The sequence below is a fragment of the Manis pentadactyla genome, chromosome 10 (assembly GCF_030020395.1).
Source record: "Manis pentadactyla isolate mManPen7 chromosome 10, mManPen7.hap1, whole genome shotgun sequence".
Taxonomy (NCBI): domain Eukaryota; kingdom Metazoa; phylum Chordata; class Mammalia; order Pholidota; family Manidae; genus Manis; species Manis pentadactyla.
Window position 1 is genome coordinate 54,392,994 of NC_080028.1, and position 18,508 is coordinate 54,411,501.

The 18,508-nt window shown below is 33.2% G+C and overlaps 1 protein-coding gene across 4 annotated transcripts in view; it reads left to right on the forward strand.

Annotated features, from left to right (window-relative positions):
• USP15 (ubiquitin specific peptidase 15) overlaps window positions 1-18,508 on the forward strand; it is a 138,274-nt gene that overhangs the window by 36,280 nt on the left and 83,486 nt on the right. For all 4 annotated transcript variants that reach the window (XR_005026753.2, XM_036894893.2, XM_036894894.2 and 1 more), the window contains exons 3-4: window positions 6,926-7,056; window positions 17,068-17,194. Coding sequence is in view for 3 of the 4 variants with exons in the window: in XM_036894893.2 (XP_036750788.1) it covers window positions 6,926-7,056; window positions 17,068-17,194 (258 nt within the window). In the remaining variant the exon portion in view is untranslated. The remainder of the gene's footprint in view (window positions 1-6,925; window positions 7,057-17,067; window positions 17,195-18,508) is intronic.

Sequence of the window (18,508 nt, forward strand, 5' to 3'; positions counted from 1 at the left end):
CATCTGTGGAGATGATCATGTGGATCTTGTTCTTTTTGTTGATGTGGTGGATGATGTTGATGGATTTTTGAATATTGTACCATTCTTTCATCCCTAGAATAAATCCTACTTAATCATGATGGATGATCTTTTTGATGTATTTTTTAATTCAGTTTGCTAATATTTTGTTGAGTATTTTTGCATCTGTGTTCATTAGAGATATTGGTCTGTAATTCTCTTTTTTTATGGTGTGTTTGCCTGTTTTTAGAGTGATGCTAGTCTTGTAGAATGTGTTTAGGAGTATTCCCTCCTCTTGTACTTTTTGGAAAACTTTAAGGAGGATGGGCATTAGGTCTTCACTAAATGTTTGATAAAATTGAGCAGTGAACCATGTCATTCAGGGGTTTTGTTCTTAGGTAGTTTTTTCATTACCAATTCAATTTCATTGATGGTGATAGGTCTGTTCAGATTTTCTGTTTCTTCCTGGGTCAGCCTTGGAAGGTTGTATTTTTCTAGAAAGTTGTGGATTTCTTCTAGGTTGTCCAGTTTGTTACCATATAGTTTTTCATAGTATTCTCATAATTCTTTGTATTTCTGTGGTATCCGTAGTGATTTTTCCTTTCTCATATCTGATTCAGTTTATATGTGTAGACTCTCTTTTTTTCTTGATAAGTCTGGCTAGGGGTTTATCTAGTTTGTTTTTTTTTGTCAAAGAACCAGCTCCTGCTTTCATTGATTATTTCTATTGTTTTATTCTTCTCTTTTATTTATTTCTGCTCTGATCTTTATTGTGTCCCTCTTTCTACTTACTTTGGGCCTCATTTGTTCTTCTTTTTCTAGTTTTATTAATTGTGAGTTTAGACTGTTTATATGGGATTGTTCTTCTTTCCTGAGGTAGGCCTGCAATATACTTCCCTCTTAGTATATATTCCCTCTATAGTGTGGCCTTTGCTGTGTCCTAGTGATTTTACAGTGTTGAATTATTGTTGTCATTGTCTCCATATATTGTTTCATCTCTGTTTTTATTTGGTCATTGATCCATTGATTATTTAGGAGCATATTGTTCAGCCTCTATGTGTTTGTGGGCTTTTTCATTTTCTTTGCATAATTTATTTCTAGGTTCTTACCCTTGTGGTCTGAGAGGCCAGTGGGTATAATTTCAATCTTTTTGAATTTACTGAGGCTCTTTTTGTGGCCTAGTATATGATCTATTCTTGAAAATGTTTCATGTTCATTTGAGATGTATGTGGGTCCTGTTGCTTTTGGATGGAGTGTTTTGTAGATGTCCATTAGGCCCATCTGTTCTAATACGTTGTTCAGTGCCTCTGTCTCCTTACTTATTTTCTGTCTGGTTGATCTGTCCTTTGGAGTGAGTGGTGTGTTGAAGTTCCCTAAAATGAATGCATTGCATTCTATTTCCCCCTTAAATTCTGTATTTGTTTCACATGTAGGTGATCCCGTGTTGGGTGCATAGATATTTATAGTGGTTATATTCTCTTGTTGGATTGACCCCTTTATCATTATGTAATATCCTTCTTTGTCTCTTGTTACTTTTCTTTGTTGTGAAATCTATTTTGTCTGATGCAAGTACTGCAACTCCTGCTTTTTTCTCCCTATTTGTTGCATGAAATATATTTTTCCATCCCTTCACTTTTAGTCTGTACATGTCTTTGGGTTGAAAGTGAATCTCTTGTAGGCAGCATATAGACGGGTCTTGTTTTTTAATCCATTCAGTGACGTTTTGTCTTTTGATTGGTGCGTTCAGACCGTTTACATTTAGGTTGATTATAGACAGGTATGTACTTACTGCCATTGCAGGATTTAGATTTGTGGTTACCAGAGGTTCAAGGGTAACTTCCTTAGTATCTAACAGTCTAACTTAACTCTTAGTATGCTATTATAAACACAATCTAAAGGTTTTTTTTTTTTCCTCTCCTTTTTCTACCTCTTCCATTCTTTATATATTAGGTGTCATATTCTGTAGTCTCTGTCTATCCCTTGACAGACTTCGGGGTAGTTGACTTAATTTTGCATCTGCTTAGTTATTAATTATTCTGCTTTCTTTACTGTGGTTTTATTTTCTCTGGTGACAGCTATTTAGCCTTAGGAACACTTCCATCTATAGCAGTCCCTCCAAAATATACTGTAGAGATGGTTTGTGGGACATAAATTCTCTTAGCTTTTGCTTATCTGGAAATTGTTTAATCCCTCTTTCAAATTTAAATGATAATCTTGCCAAGTAGAGTGTTCCTGGTTCAAGTCCCTTCTGTTTCATTGCATTAAATATATCATGCCACTCCTTTCTGGCCTGTAAGGTTTCTGTTGGGAAGTCTGATGTAGCCTGATGGCTTTCCCTTTGTATTGTGATTTTTTTTCTCTCTCTAGCTGCTTTTAATAGTCTGTCCTTATCCTTGATCTTTGCCATTTTAGTTATTATATTTCTTGATGTTGTCTTCCTTGGGTTCCTTGTGTTGGGAGATCTGTGCACCTCCATGGCCTGAGAGACTATCTCCTTCCCCAGACTGGGGCAGTTTTCAGCAATTACCTCCTCAAAGACACTTTCCCTTTTTCTCTCTTCTTCTTCTAGTACCCCTATAATGCGAATATTGTTCCATGTGGATTGATCACACAGTTCTCTCAATATTAATTCCTAGAGATCCTATTTTTTCTCTGTGCCTCAGCTTCTGTATATTCCTCTTCTCTAATTTCTATTCCATTTACCATCTCCTCCACTATATCTATTCTGCTGTTAAATCCCTTGTTTGTAAGTTTCATTTCTGAGACTGTATTCCATAATGATTGAATCTTCATCTAGAAGTCTTCCCTGAGTTCTTAAATATTTTTCCGTACCTGCATGAGCATGTTTATGATTTTTATTTTGAAATATCTCTGAGGAAGACTGATGCATTCAGTTTAAATTGGCTCTTTTTCTGGTGTTTGTGGGATTTTGGTTTGAACCAGATTCCTTTGACATTTTATATTTGTAGGTGGCTCCCTGTAGTGCCCAGAAGCTCTACTCTCTTGAACTGCTCAGCCCCTGGAGCGTTGTCTGGGGTCACAGGGGAGTGGCGCTCGTGCCTGGGGGGAGGAAAGAGCTGTTTCCTGCTTCCCAGTTTCTATGCCTGTCTTCACTGCCAGAACCAGTGGGCCAGCACACAGGTGTAAGCCTCTATACTTTGTGTTTTTAGCTGCCATATGTGGGGCTTCCCTTTGTTTGGCCTGACGCCAAGGTAAGGGCTGCTGATTTGCAAGCCAGTGCAGGTTTGCTGTGAGGACAGCACTTCAGGCTGCATATCATGGTGAGGAGCCTCATAGCTTTGTAGCCAGTCAGGGGGATGGAGGGCCTAAAGCTTCTGAAATTTCCTAACATGCTGGCCAGAGTTTGCCTGGACAATTTTGTCCACCTGTCCTTTCTCCTGAGCAGCAAGCTCTGTGCAATCCTTGCCCCTTTAGCAGCCCTTTCGCTTTTAGCAAGTCTCTCAGAGTGCCCACCTTTCTTTTGTCCCAGAGCAGCCTGATGTGGTCCCTGTTTTCCACAAGCAGCTCGAATCTCCATCTCTCCAGGTATTCTGCCTGTCTTAGCTTTCTAACCCCACTAATCTCCAGAGCACCATGAAATGTAAGTTTGTGCTCCCAGAGCAGATCTCCAGGGCTGGGTGTTCAGCAGTCCTACGCCTCCACTCCCTCCCTGTTCTGTTTCTCTTCCTCCCACCGGTGAGCTGGGGTGGGGGAAGGGCTTGGGTCCCACCAGATCACGGCTTTGGTATGTTATCCTGTTCTATGAGGTCTGTTCTTTTCTCCAGGTGTATGCAGTCTGGCACAGCCTTATTTCCTGTTGCTTTTTCAGGATTAGTTGTATTAATTGTATTTTCGTGTTATATGTGGTTTTGGGAGGAGGCCTCTGTCTAACTTCTCACGCCGCCGTCTTTAATCTCCCTCTAATCTGCTTATATATCTTTTTTGGAGAAATGTCTATTCAGGTCCTGTGTCCATTTTTTTAATTGAGCTATTTATCTTTTTTATTGTTATGTTCTAAGAGGTTTTTATGTATTCTGTATCCCAGCCCCTTATAAGATACATGATTTCCAAAAATTGTCTCCCATTCTATGGATAGTCTTTTACTTTCTTGATGGTGCTTTTATAGCATAAAACTTTAAATTCTCATGCAGTCCAGTTTATCACTTTTTTCATTAGGTTGCTTGTAATTTTGGTGTCAGGAAGCATCACCTAATCCAAGGTCATAAAAGATTTAAAACCATGTTTTCCCCTAGAAGTTTCATAGTTTGGCTTATTACATTTATGTTTTTGATCAGTTCTAAGTTAATATTTTTATACAGTGTAAGGGAAGAATCATTTTAACAATTTAGAGAATCCTGAAGTAGATCTGCACATACATGGTCAGTTGTTTTTAGACAAAGATATAAGAGGAACTCAGTGGAGAAAGGATAGTCTTATAAATGCTGCTTTAGCATTGAGGTACCTCATTACAAAAAACTAAACTTTGATCCATACCTGGAACCATATACAAAATTAACTCAAAAACAGATCTTATATCTAAATGTAAAAAACAAAGTATAAAACTTACAGAAGAAAAAAATAGAAAATCTTGTAACATTTTGTTAAGCAAAGATTTCTTCAATATACTGAAAGCACAACTGATAAAAGAAAAAACATTGATGAATTGTATTTCATCAGTAGTAAAGTTTCTTCAAATGACACTTAAGAGAGTAAAAAGATAACCATAGTATGAGAGAAATATTTGCAAATCACCAAGCTGATTAAGACCTGTGTGCAGAAGAAAGGATTCTTAAAACTCTGTATTAAGAAAATAACAAAGCCCAGTAGAAAAAGTGGGCAAAAGATTTGAATAGCTGTTTCACCAAAGAAGACCAGAATTTTCAAAAATAACATACAAAGACACTCAACATCATTAGTCATAGGGACATGAACATTAAAACCACAATGAGGTACTACTGTACACGTATTAAAATTATTGAAATCTTAAAGACTGACCTATATCAAGTGTTGACAAGGATGTGGAGCAAGTGGAACTTTTATACACTGTTCCTGAGAATGAAATAGTCTGGAAACTTCTTAAAATGCTAAACATACATTTACCATAAAAACCAAACATTCCACTCTTCCATACTTAGCAAAGAAATGAAAGTATATATCCATATGGAAACTTGGACATGAATGTTCATAGCAGTGTTATTTTTAAGAGAAAATAAGATCAACTCAAAATGCCTATCAACAGCTAAATGGATAACCAAATTATAGTATATCCATATAATGAAATCCTACTCAGCAATTCGAAGAAATGAACTGTTGATACAAAAAAACATGGTTGGATCTCAAGATAATTTTGTAGTGTAAATGAAAACAGACTAAAGTGGTACACGCTTTTTATATAACATTGTAGAAAATACAAATTTGCCTCTAGCAATAGAAAGCAGACACAATTTCAATATGAAATACTAGAAAATGCAAATTAGTTTATAGTTGCAAAGCGCAACCAATAAGAGGTAAGTGGTTTTCCAGGGGCCAGGACAGTAGACTTGGGTACACAAAAAGGAAAGATGATAAAGGGCTACAAGGAGGCCTTGTGGCATGATAGATATGTTCATCATTTTGGTAGTGGTGATGGTTACACAGTTCTACTGATATGCCGAAACTTATTAAATTGTATATTTTAAATGTGTGCAGTTTATTATATATCAAACACAGAAGTAATGATCATCAGATGTTCTGTGTTTAGGGATTTTTCTCCTCCCCATGCCCCACTTAAAAATCTATTGTTTTGATTTTGTCTACTAAATATAAATTACTATTTAGATTGTGGTGTCTAATAAAATCATTTACCCAAACTCTTGAATTAAATGATTCAGAAACATAGAAAACAACATGGAAGTCTTAATTTTTAAACCTTTCTTTTCCTAAGTTTTCTTCGAGGCAATTTGTTAAAGTGGAAAGAAAATTGGATGTTAAGAGTAAACAGATTTATATTTGAATACAGTCTCTACAATTTTCTATATCTGTTATCTTGGACAAGTTAATAAATATCTGAATCTATTTACTAATTAAATATAGAAATCTAGCTAATAATATTGTTTTGAAAATTAGTTGAGGTAACAGGATTATCTATAACAAACCTTTCACAGTACCTGCAATTTTCTGTATGTACGATCTTGGGCAAGTTACTCAGTTTCCCTGAATATATTTTCTAATCTAAAATGGAGATACCTATCTTAAGGATTGTTTTGAGAACTGACTGAGATAACATGGTTATCTGCTCTAATAGGTCTCATAGTACATGACTCATGTAGGGGCTTAAAATACATAGTTTCTTTTCACCTTCAAAGGATTCTGAAAATATGTTCCAAGTTACCAGTTTTTATTTAGAATTTAAAAGTTACAACAAAGATTTTTAAAAACTGAGCTTAAAAATTAATACTTAACTTTGTATATGCTGTTGAAGTTCATATTATACAAGTTTTCTCATTTCTGCTATATGTGAAAACGTAGTTCTCTCAAAGTTTAGTATGATTCTGTGACTGTAGGTTGATCCTAGAGAGAATAGCTTTCTCTTAATCCCCTCATCATTTTTCGTGTTTCTTAATTTCTATTTTATATCTAATTAAGAATAGTATCTTCTAAATATTGAATGGCTATTAGTTACACCTCAGTATTTTTTTAAGAGCTCAATAAAAGAAAAATTATGTTTTTAAACACTATTGGTTTGAATCGCTACTTTGAAATTTTTAAAACAAGTTTACTTTGGAATACGTAGATTTAGATGAACTTCTTGAGAGGTATCTTCAAAACTCATTACTTAGTCTTCATGAGTTTAAGTAATTTGTAATGTATACAACTAAATCATTTAGTGATACGTACTATTGTTTATATTGTTTCTTTTTATGTATTGAGTTAATTTTTCATTTTTCAGATGGTGATGCCCAGTCACTTAAGGAGCATCTCATTGATGAATTGGATTACATACTATTGCCAACTGAGGGCTGGAATAAGCTTGTCAGCTGGTATACATTGATGGACGGTCAGGAACCAATAGCAAGAAAGGTACATATTGGAAATAACTGAATAAAAATATTTTTATTGAACATTTCATATTTTATTGTTAATTCAATGACTTAAGCTTCATCAATTATCTTAGAGAAACAGACCATTAAAATGTTCTTGTACCTTGTTTAATAATAATTATAGCTAACACATATAGAGACTTTACTATATGCTAGCCACTGTGATAAACACATTATAATTGATTAACTAATCCTCACAGAAAACTTCTATGAAGTGAGTATTCTTATCCCAATTTTATAGATGAGGAAATGAACACAGAGGAAGAAAGGTTCAAGGTATTTTGGAAAGTTGTATCAGTTCACAAACTTAGGCAGTCTAACTCTTTTCTTAACCATCATGCTGCACTACTTTTTTGATAAAAACAATTAGAAAATAATGAAGAAACCAAAAATAAAAATATTTTGCAGCAAACTTTTTCTAAATACTTGAAAAATGCAGGTATTTTTCTTATATCTTATTTTAAAGTTTTATAGGTATCATCTAAAAACATTTAAAATGACCCATTTTCTTTACTTTTTGGAACTAAAAAGTTATTTATGAAAGTGAGGGTCTTGCCATAGTAGAATATCACCAAGTGGCCTAAAGTAGATCTGTCAGTCTTACACAAATATTTGATAGTGTATTTGGGCAGGGAGAAAGATGGGGAAATTACTAGGGGGAACTAGATCTCTGAACATAATTACCTATCTGTGTTTTTTTTCCCACATAGAAACAATTAAAAAGCTAAATTACATAACACTCAACACAAGGGTATAAACCTCTAGTAAACCAAACTGTATTTGGATTCATTTGGAACCAATGCTATGAAATTGCTGTATTAACAATTTTTATTTGTACTTGTATATCTATGGTTAAGGTGTAGAATTGAATCTTGTTTTATAAATAGAATGTGAATGTGCTTTTGGTTTAGTTTTTTATTTAGTTTTGTTTCTTAACTTTACCCTGCCTGAATGTAGCCATTTCAAGATTCTTATCTTCTAGGAATGTCAGCCATATATATATATATATATATATTAAATGGTCTGTTGTCTGATGTAGTTACTGCAGAATTGAGTTTAACCAATTGAAGGATAGACTATTAAGCAGTAAAATTAACTAGAAGAACTTCATTTCTAGGATGAAGGAAAATCTATGTCTAGAATATCTTCAGATGTGTTAAACTGTATTACTTGAACCTTAATGATATACTTTTTTTCCTCTTCTTAATAAATATAGCACATTTTGCAGTACAAGTTTTTGGTATGTTAAACATATCAACCAACAACTTCATTGGCATTACTTTTTGAAAGAGGACTCATTGGGATTTCTTGAAATCTGTGTCTAGTAAGCAAATTAAAGTAAAAAAAATCATGAAAACTTCACAGAGGTGAAAAGAAAAAAAGGCCTAAGAAGTGTGTAGGGAGGCCATGCACTGATTTTTAGTAAGGTAGTTGGGATTTGCTCAACCTGTAGAATAGTTTTTGAGCTTTAGTCCCTATGAAAATGTGTCTTCCTCCAAAATTAAATCAGTAAATCTGGAAATTTCCATTTTTACATACCACACATAACTCTGATGCCAGCAGAACTTACTTAAACAATAGACTGATCTTTTAAGGTCTGAAGTCCAACTTTGAATTTTACTAATTGCTGATTGTACTGAGAATTCTAGGATTGATAATACCCCTACGTGTGATACAGAAACAAAGTTAACCATCTTCCTGGATCTCAAAGCATCTAAAGTGTTTCACTAATAGTGTCAGGCATTAAATTTAAAACAAAAAGAAAACAGGCAAATGAGCAGGAAATAGAATAAAACCAAAATCCAGGAGGAACAATAGGTAATAGAAACAGACCTATATGGAATCCAGATAATGGAGTTATCAGTAGAAAGCTTTAAAATACTGTGCTTACTATGTTTAAAAAGTAAATGAATTAAAGAACCACTTAGAACCATATGTACATCTGAAACAACAATAATATGAAAAAATTAAGAATTAAAGATTTAATGTTTGGGTAAATATTAAATAGAACCAAATAATTTGTAAACTAAATGATATATATGGGAGCTTGGAAAAACAGGAAAAAAATACAGACTGACCAAAGTAAATGAATACTAAGGTAGACTTTAAAATAGTAAACATTTCTTAGGAAGATGAAAATAAAAAATCAGAGTACTTAACAATATTAGCATATAAGTTAAGATCCTAGCCTCCAAGATGACCCCCAATGATCGCTACCACCTCATATCCACATTGTTGGGTAGGCCTCTTCCATATCATACCAGGGTCTTAATATTGTATTGGTCTGTGTGACCAGTAACATATAGCATAAATCATGGTATATCACTTTCAAGATTAGAGTGTAGGGTGAAGGGGGTCAAAGTTATAAACTTGTAGTTATGTAATAGGTAAGTAAGGGGGATGTAATATACAGCATGACAACTATAAGTTAATAATACCTTATTGCCTAACTGAAAGTTGCTACTAGTGTATCTTAAAAGTTCTCATCACAAGAAATAAAATTTGTAACTATTGGTGGGGATGGGTATTAGCTAGACTGCTTGTCATTTTCACAGTGTATAAAATATCAAATCATTATGTTGTCCGCTTGAAACTAGTGTAGTGTTACATGTCGATTGTATTTCAATTAAAATGTAAAAGATAAGGTTTACAAAAGACCTTGGCTTACATCTTGGGTACACACGTCCTATTTTCTCAATTTCTCAAAATGAGGAATTCAGCTCACAGTCTAAGCAGCCTATGGAGGGGCTCACATGTTAAGGAACTGGGATCTCTGGCCAACAGAGTAATGGAAGCCTGATAAGAACCATGTGAGTGAGCTTGGAAGTGAAACCTCCAGTCGTGCTCATTCCAGCTTTCAGATAATTGAAGCTCCAGCCCAAAACTTGACAGCAGCCTCATGAGAGACTGCAAGCCAGAACAGCCCAGCTAGCTGCTCCAGATTCTTGACCCTTAGAGACTATGTGAAATAATATTTTCTTTGTTAAGCTTTTAAGTTTGGGGTAATTTATTATGCAACAATATCTAAGTAATAATGATTTTACTACCTGGAAGTTTTGCCTCCCATCACAAAAACTGGAAATTTGGTTGTGGCTTTGGAACTGGGCAGTAGGTAGATGCTGTAAGAAATTTTAAGAGTATTAATGGAAACCTAGAGTACCTTCAGTAAATTGGTTGTAGAATTTTAGCTTTAAGGAGGCTACCAGTGAGGACTTGAAAGTGAGGAAGATATTATTGGAACCTGAAATAAAGTAATCTTTGTTATAAAGTAGCAGGAAGTTTAGCAGCAGGTCAATGGTAGTACAAAAAATATATCTAATGAATTAAATGAGCTGCCAAAGCGTTGAAAGTACTGCCTGGTTTCTTCTTGTGCTTCTTTTAGTCAATGTGAGAAGAGAAAGAGAAGCTAAAAAAAGGACTGTTAAATAAAAAGAAGCTAAGACTTGCTAGTTTTGAAGATTGCCAGCCTCTCCAGATGATAGGCAATACTAAAACTAAGAAGTGTTTCTGAGCAAAAATCAAACTCAAGGCATTCTTAGGAAAGCATGATCTAAAGCCAATGGTGTGACTGTAAAATTCTTTGTTAAAACCTCAGAAAAATCAAAGGTAGTGCCTCACCATCCTGTTCAGACAAAAGGCCCTTTAAAGAATTTCAGGGTTTACTTCACACTCCTTTCAAAATGTGGCTTCAAAAACAACAGGGCTCCTAAGAAGCTTAAGGACATTGTCTCTCAGCCTTCTCAGCATAAACACAAGATGGAGAAGACTTATCTAGAGGACATTTGTGGGTGTGACTTTTGTCCAATGGAATGAGACTCCAGTGAGATCCTCTGGAGCCCCACCAAAGTTATTTTAAGAACCACTGCCGTCTTGGACTGCAAGAGATAGTATAAAATGAAAGAGACTTTTGGCCTCCCAGACTATTACAAGCAGGAATCAGACTACGAATTAACTCAGCAACAAACATGTGCTAACTTTCATGGGAAAAGATGACATAGAAAGCAGAATCAATTGTTCCAGTCATCTTCAGGTAAGGGCAGAAGTAAGCCCTATTCAAGGCACGTTCAGTGTTTTCCCAGGTGGATTTCAGAATTTCTATGGACGATTGACTCTTTCATACCTCTTCTTTTCCCACTTTTTGACGGGAATATCTGAAAGATCATCTTCTGCGTGCCCCACCCTTATTACTTTGGGTGTGTGAGAGGTAGAAAACTTAACCTCTTAGTTCACAGGATTATAGCTCAGGAGTAACTATATTCAAGATGCTTAAGGAAATACACCCAAGAATCCTTATCTGTACCTGAATCAGATATAGATGAAAAGTTTCAGAACTTTTGAGTTGATGCTATACTGGAATGAGGCAAGTGGGACTTGTGGGGGCTTTTGCAAGGCACAAGTATATTTTGCATGTTGTGGGGAGGAACTGACTCATCGGGGGCTTGAGGGTGGTCTGTATAGTAGCCAGCCTCAAAGACGCTCCCTGGTGATCACCACCTCCTGATACTCACATGATTGTGTAATCTCCCACAGTGTATCAGGGTTGGTCTCTGTCAGTAAAATACTGCGTGATAATATGTCACTTCTGAGATTAGTTTATAAAAGATCTTGGTACTTCAAACTTGGGAGTGCTCTTTGCTCTCTGTATCAGATCAGTCACTCTGAGTGAACCCATATGCCATATGGGCGGTCTATGGAGAGACTTACATGATGAGGAACTGAAGTCTCTGCTAACAGCTGAAGAGAAACTGAGGCCTACCAACAACCACATGAGTGAGCTTGGAAGCAGATTTGAACAATGTGATTACCCACCATGACCTAATTGACATGCATTGTACTTAGTCAGTGCAAAACACAAATTCTTTTTAAGTGGAATTTTTACCAAAATTGGCCATATGCTGGGCCATCAAGCAAATTCCAATATATTTCTAATGTTAGAAATTACTCAGTATTTTATGTCCCAACTGGAATTTAGGAGTCACTAAAAAGATAACTAGATTATCTCCCAGCTACTTAGAAAAGGAACCAATATACTTATAAGTAATTCTTGGGTCAAAGAGGGAATGAAAAATAAAACTAGGCATATTTTAAACTGAATGATGATAACAATACAACACAAAAGAACAACTAAAGCCATTCTTAGAAGGAGCTTTGTAGCTTAAATACCACATATTGGAAAAGAAAGTTTGAAAATCTGTTGTCATAAGAAGTTAACAGAAGAAAAGGAAAGCCTAATGAAGAAAGAATAATGTAGACATTAATAAAATAGAGAAAAACCTACACTAAATGAGTAAAGTTGATTTGTAGAGACTAGTGAAATTAGATCAGTAAAATAAAGATGAGTCAGGAATAAAAAGAGAATAGGCAAAAATGACCTATGTTAGGAATGAAAAAGACATCATATCCAAGCCTAAAGACTTTTAAAAAGAATTCCTTTCTAAAAAAAACCTGGTACTCTTAAACAATTTGACAACACTGGGCTTAGTGGACACATTAACTATTTTTGAGGAATTTTGTAGCACTTACTGAGCACCTCTACTTAGTACCAGGAATGCACAAGTGAATTGGACCTGGTCCCTGGAGTCAGGGAGAGAATACCTAGTGATAAAGAGTCAAGTCAAGAAGTGTAACACAACTAGGAAATCCTAGGTATAAATGTGTAATAAATAAATCAGACATGTGAAATTCCATCCACAAATATTTCAGGACCCATTTCTTCAAAAACAAGGACCCAAACAGAACTATAATAACATTATCCCACCTAAAAATTAAAATTCATCCCTTAATATCAAATATTGAGTTAATATTCACATTTTTTAACAACTTGAAATAAAAATGCATATTACCCTATATTATTAAAGAAATTGAATTGTTAAAAGAAAAGCTTCCCACAAGAAAAACTACAGGTGCAGCAGTCTTCACCAATATACTCTACCAAATATTTAAGGAGGAAGTATACCAATCCTACACAAACTTCCAGAGAGCAGAAGAAGGAACCCAACTTATTTTGTGAGGCTAAACATGACACAAAACCCAGAGGACATAGCAAGAAAGAAAAATTAGAGACTAATCTCAATAACATAGATGCTTAATTTTATGCAGTATTAGCAAGCCAATATTAAAACATATTAAACATAGCACGCCCAACCCAGCAATATGTAAAAAAGACAATTTAAAAAAATGGCCAAGCTGGATTTTTTTCAAACACAATTTTGACTTAACTTTGAAAATCACATTACCATTTTGCTATTAGCCAAATAAAGAAGAAAAATAACCTCAATAGAGGCAGAAAAAGCATTTGATAAAACTCAATATCCATGTTTGGTTTTTTAAAAAAACTTGTAGTAAATTAAGAATAGAAACCTACTGCAAACATTAGTTGGTAAAATATTCAGAGCTCTCCCTCTTAATTCAGGGACAAAACAAGACCTGTCCTAGAGGTCTTGGCTAGTCTGGTAATACAAGGAAAATAATGAAAGAATAGAATTTAAAAAGAAATAGAATTAATGTTCTAGAAGACATGATTGCATATGTTGAAAATTCTAAAAATTGTACTGGTAATTAGAACGAGTTTAGCAAGTTAGCTATGTACAGCAAGCTTTTCAGTATGGAAAAACTTTATTGGTAACAAAGCTGAATCTAAATAACTTTTACAACAAATCAAAGTTCATAGGAATAAACCTAAAAAAAGCTGTACTTCTCTACGCTGAAAATTATAAGACATTACTGAGCGAAGTTAAAGAGACCTAATGAATTAATGGCCAGGCAGGATGGGGGCTGCTAGTCTTACAAACTTCTTCTTTAAAGGGCCAGATAATAAATATTTTCAGTTTTGTGGCCCAAAATGGTTTCTGGGAACTATTCATCTCTGAGGCAAAAGCAGCCATACGTGATTTGTAAATAAATGGGCAACATTGTGTTCCAGTAAAATGTTATTTACAAAAATAGATGGTGAGTCAGATTTAGCCTGGGGGTCATTGTTTGTCCACCCCTGATCTAGGCACTGGTTAATTAATGAAGCTAATATTATTTACAACTTGTTTAGAATATATCTCACCATCTGTGAAGTAGTCTTACTAAAGTAAAAAATTAATGGTGAACTTTTCAGTTAAAAAACACCTAAGAAACTTACCAGCCAATTGCAGTATATGGGTTTTATTTGGATCCTGTTAGAAACATACTAAAATGAGACAGCAAGAACAATGTGAATATTGACTGAATATTTGATATTAAGGGATTAATTTTAATTTTTTAGGTGGGATAATGTTATTATAATTCTGTTTGGGTCCTTGTTTTTGAAGAAATGGGTCCTGAAATATTTGTGGATGGAATTTCACATGTATGATTTGTTTATTACGCATTTATACCTAGGATTTCTTAGTTGTATTACACTTCTTGACTTGACTCTTTATCACTAGGTATTCTCTCCCTGACTCCAGCGACCAGGTCCAATTCACCTGTGTATTCCTGGCACTAAGTAGAGGTGCTCAGTAAGTGCTGCAAAATTCCTCAAAAATAGTTAATGTGTCCATTAAGCCCAGTGTTATCAAATTGTTTTAGAGTACCAGGTTTTTTTAGAAATGAATGTTTCCAAAAGAGAAATAGACACTTGAAATAAAATGTCTGTGATACTTTCATACACCAATATAAAAAGTAGACTACATTAGGTTTATCAGATATGTTTTATGGCTTTGAACAAAATGCTCTCTAATGTTCATAGCAAGATAAACAAATAGAAATTATGCTTATTTTAATTCAACATAAACTTTTATTTCCCTCACTAGCTTAGTAGAGACTTACCTTTACTGTGGCTATAATTTAGTGGAAATACTATTATGTAGCTATAAATTCTTAAATTTAGGACAAGGAATCAGATTTCATCTTGTGCTAGTTCCTTATTTATAATATAACAACATTATAATTCACCTAGAAAAAAACATTTTAACTGTCACCTAATTCTGAAACATAACTATTATTTCTGAATCTTCACCTACCAGTCTTATTTCAAATATATATTTTAATGGTTATAATAATTAGGTAACTGTCAAGTAAGTATACCATTTTGTCTATTTCTTCCTGTTACACAATCTTCAAGTCATCATTTTAAATGGTTGTTTTTAGCACATTTTTAATGAAGGTTGGAGACTTTATGTAAACAAATATAAAGAGATGTTATATAAACAAGTAATCTACATAGAGCATAACATAATATATAAATATGCTATGGTGCTGTTGTATTCAAGTTTTAATCATATAGTATGGTCTTTTCAAATAAGAATAGTTGGAGGACAAAATCATTTTCTTTAAAAGAATGACTTTTTTAATATACAACTTTTGGAAGTAGTAAAATATCTTGTAAATATAGTAGTTGTATTCTGAGTAGTGATGATGAGGGCTTTAGCAGTATAAAATATTGTTGGAAAGAAGGAAAAAAAGAGAAAAATTCTGAACCCCAGTAAAGTGTGGATTTTAAGATACTCTTGATGTTTTGTTTTCATGGTTTACAATGACTTTCTAATAAATTACCAGGTTCTTTTCAGGACAAATTCTTATTTGTAGAAAATTATGCTTATTTAGAATGTAGATACCTCAATATAAATCATAATTAGGTATTTTTAAATTTTTTGTTATTTTAGCCTGTTTATCCAGATACCTGCTCTGTTGATTATACCATTTTTTTTCCTCACAAACGTGAGACCTGTACGTACATCAATTTTAGAAACCTTAATGATTGATAGCTACCTTAATATAACATTACTTCGGGATTCTAACTCAGATACTGAGTCCCAGAGCAGAAATATCTAATTAATAGGAATTTTTTATTCCTTATTTTTCTACTTAAATATAACTACAAGTAATCTCTAAATTTTATATATATTCTTGCTACAATCTTAACCTCAAAATAAATAAGCATAAGAGATTTAAAACACATTACATTAGTTAGAGTTAGACAATTTAGATATTAGTTTTTGAAATGAATTAACTGAAGGAGAGGTATAGGTAGTTAGCCTGTCTTAGAAATGTGAATGTAGCAAATATAATTAGGAGAATAAATGACACAAATTAGTGTTGGTATCAGCATTAAGTACTAAACTACATTTGAATTTTTTGAGCTAAAACAATTTCCCTGCAATTGAAAGACAAATTTTTAAGTCCTTTACTGAATTGACGCTAAGCTTGTGAGTACAACAGTCATTTGGAGCCTCCCTTTCCATATTTGTCTAATGTATCACATATCAGGCCTATTACTATTTTCAGAAACAGTATTCATGACTGAAATTCTACAGTTAACCTTTAGAAGATCAAAAGGAAATATATGTATTAAAAAGGTGACCCTAATAATATACATATTTTCTTTTTTTCTGCTTTATTGCTTGCATGTTTATCAGCTTTTTTTTTTTCTTTCATTTGTTGCATAGAATTACTAAGTGTATTTAAAGGTCAGACAAAGTCATCTTAGGATGGAAAACTAACATATCAGTTACAGGGCATAGCTGAATATTTGGTAGCAGTAATTTGAAGTTATTTTAAAAGATTTATTTTAACATAGAATGATGTTATAGGTGTGGCTAACTGCAGTTATATGAAACTTAAAATTGTTCAAGGTTTTCTGCTTGAGATCAAGTACTAAAAGCTACAAGTATGTCTGGATTTTTAAGTAGAGCTGTATATTTACATTTGGGGTAAGTTTTCTCCCCATAAATACTGAATGTATTGTTAATGGTATATCAACATTATCTACATAGATCTAAGTGCCTTTTCAAAGTGCTTGTTAATATCATAATATTTCATTTTCTGTTAGATATTAAAATTTCCAGAAATGTTTCTTGCTTTTTTAATTGTCCAATATTTTTTACTTTAAATTGACAGGTTTTATAGTTACTGTCTTTCATTGGAGATCTGCAGTTGTTTCTAAGCTTTAGAGAAATGTGTTTTTATTTGAGACAGTGAAATACATTGAGCTATAGCTGACACTGATTTGTTTGTTTTTTAGGTGGTTGAACAGGGTATGTTTGTAAAGCACTGCAAAGTAGAAGTATACCTCACGGAATTGAAGCTCTGTGAAAATGGAAACATGAACAATGTTGTAACGCGAAGATTTAGCAAAGCTGACACAATAGGTAATGTAAGATCCTGTCTCTTTAACTCTTGCTGTTAGAAATTACAGTCATAATTTTATTTGCTGTGGCACACTACTGGGATAATAACCATTTTAAGAGTTTATACTTAAACATTACAGATTTCCAAGCTTGATGCAGTATGTCCTAGCTTGAAGTTGAATTATTTGTTGTTTCTAGGTCTACTTTACATTATTAGAGGAGTTTAATATTTTAATATTTTAGTGCCATTTTCCTTTTTAAAAAAATAACAAATAGTTATTTTACTTTAGCATTTTGAAAACTGTATATCATGTTTGTAACCTGAAATAAATTAAAATAGAACTTTAAACAAAAATTTAATTAAATAAAACTTTGTCAGGTAATATATATATATCCATATATTAGTAATGTTTCCCCTTCTTAGCATGGAAAATGACAATTGTTTATTTCCTTTTTTCTCTCAGTTTTATTTTATTCGCTCAGTTTATTCATTTGAAATATAATAAATTAGCTACTTAAGTAAGGCAGTAGGCTTAGCATTATCGAATATATTGATTTTTTTTTTATAATGAGTAAGTTAGGGAATTACAGTCTCAAGTATAAATATACCTAGCTCCCTCTATATATTTATTTAAATCTATGTTAAGATGTATCAGATTTTTTCATTCTGTTTAAAAGCCACCTTTTAAACTTCAGATCAAGAATGTATTAAATAGAATGTTTTTTAAATAAATGATTATGAATTTAGAAGCAAAATTACAGAACTTTTTGATGAAACACAACTCAAAGTAAAAATTATAAAAGGTAGTTATTTATTTTCAAATAAAATTATTAGAAAACAAAAGTAATAGTAATAATAGTGATCTTGTTAGAAAATTTAAACAGTTGAGGAGGACATAATGCTTAACACAGAACTTCTTAGCAAGAACAGAGAGATTAGCAAATTTATTTATTAAAGCACCATATAGCTTTCCTTGTTGGAACCAATCATTAAGTACACTTTGATTAAAAGTATTTCTGAATTTCATAAATTTATTTGGCTTTCGTCACTTACCATTTCATAGCAGAAAATATGCTTAACCTATATTTTTCATGAAAGAGTACAATTATTCAATATCCAGTACTTTGTTAATCCTCATTTTTTTGCCATATAAAATATTATGTATAATTTTTTTATTTTTCCCCGTTTTATTTAGTTAGAATATTTATAAGCTTGAGATGCATTTTCAGTAAACTCATTCAGTCATCTTTCTGAAAGGAATGCTTAAAATATTAGGAATTCCATATATAAATGTTACTATATTATTGATAAATTACTTAACTTGTGAATTTCTA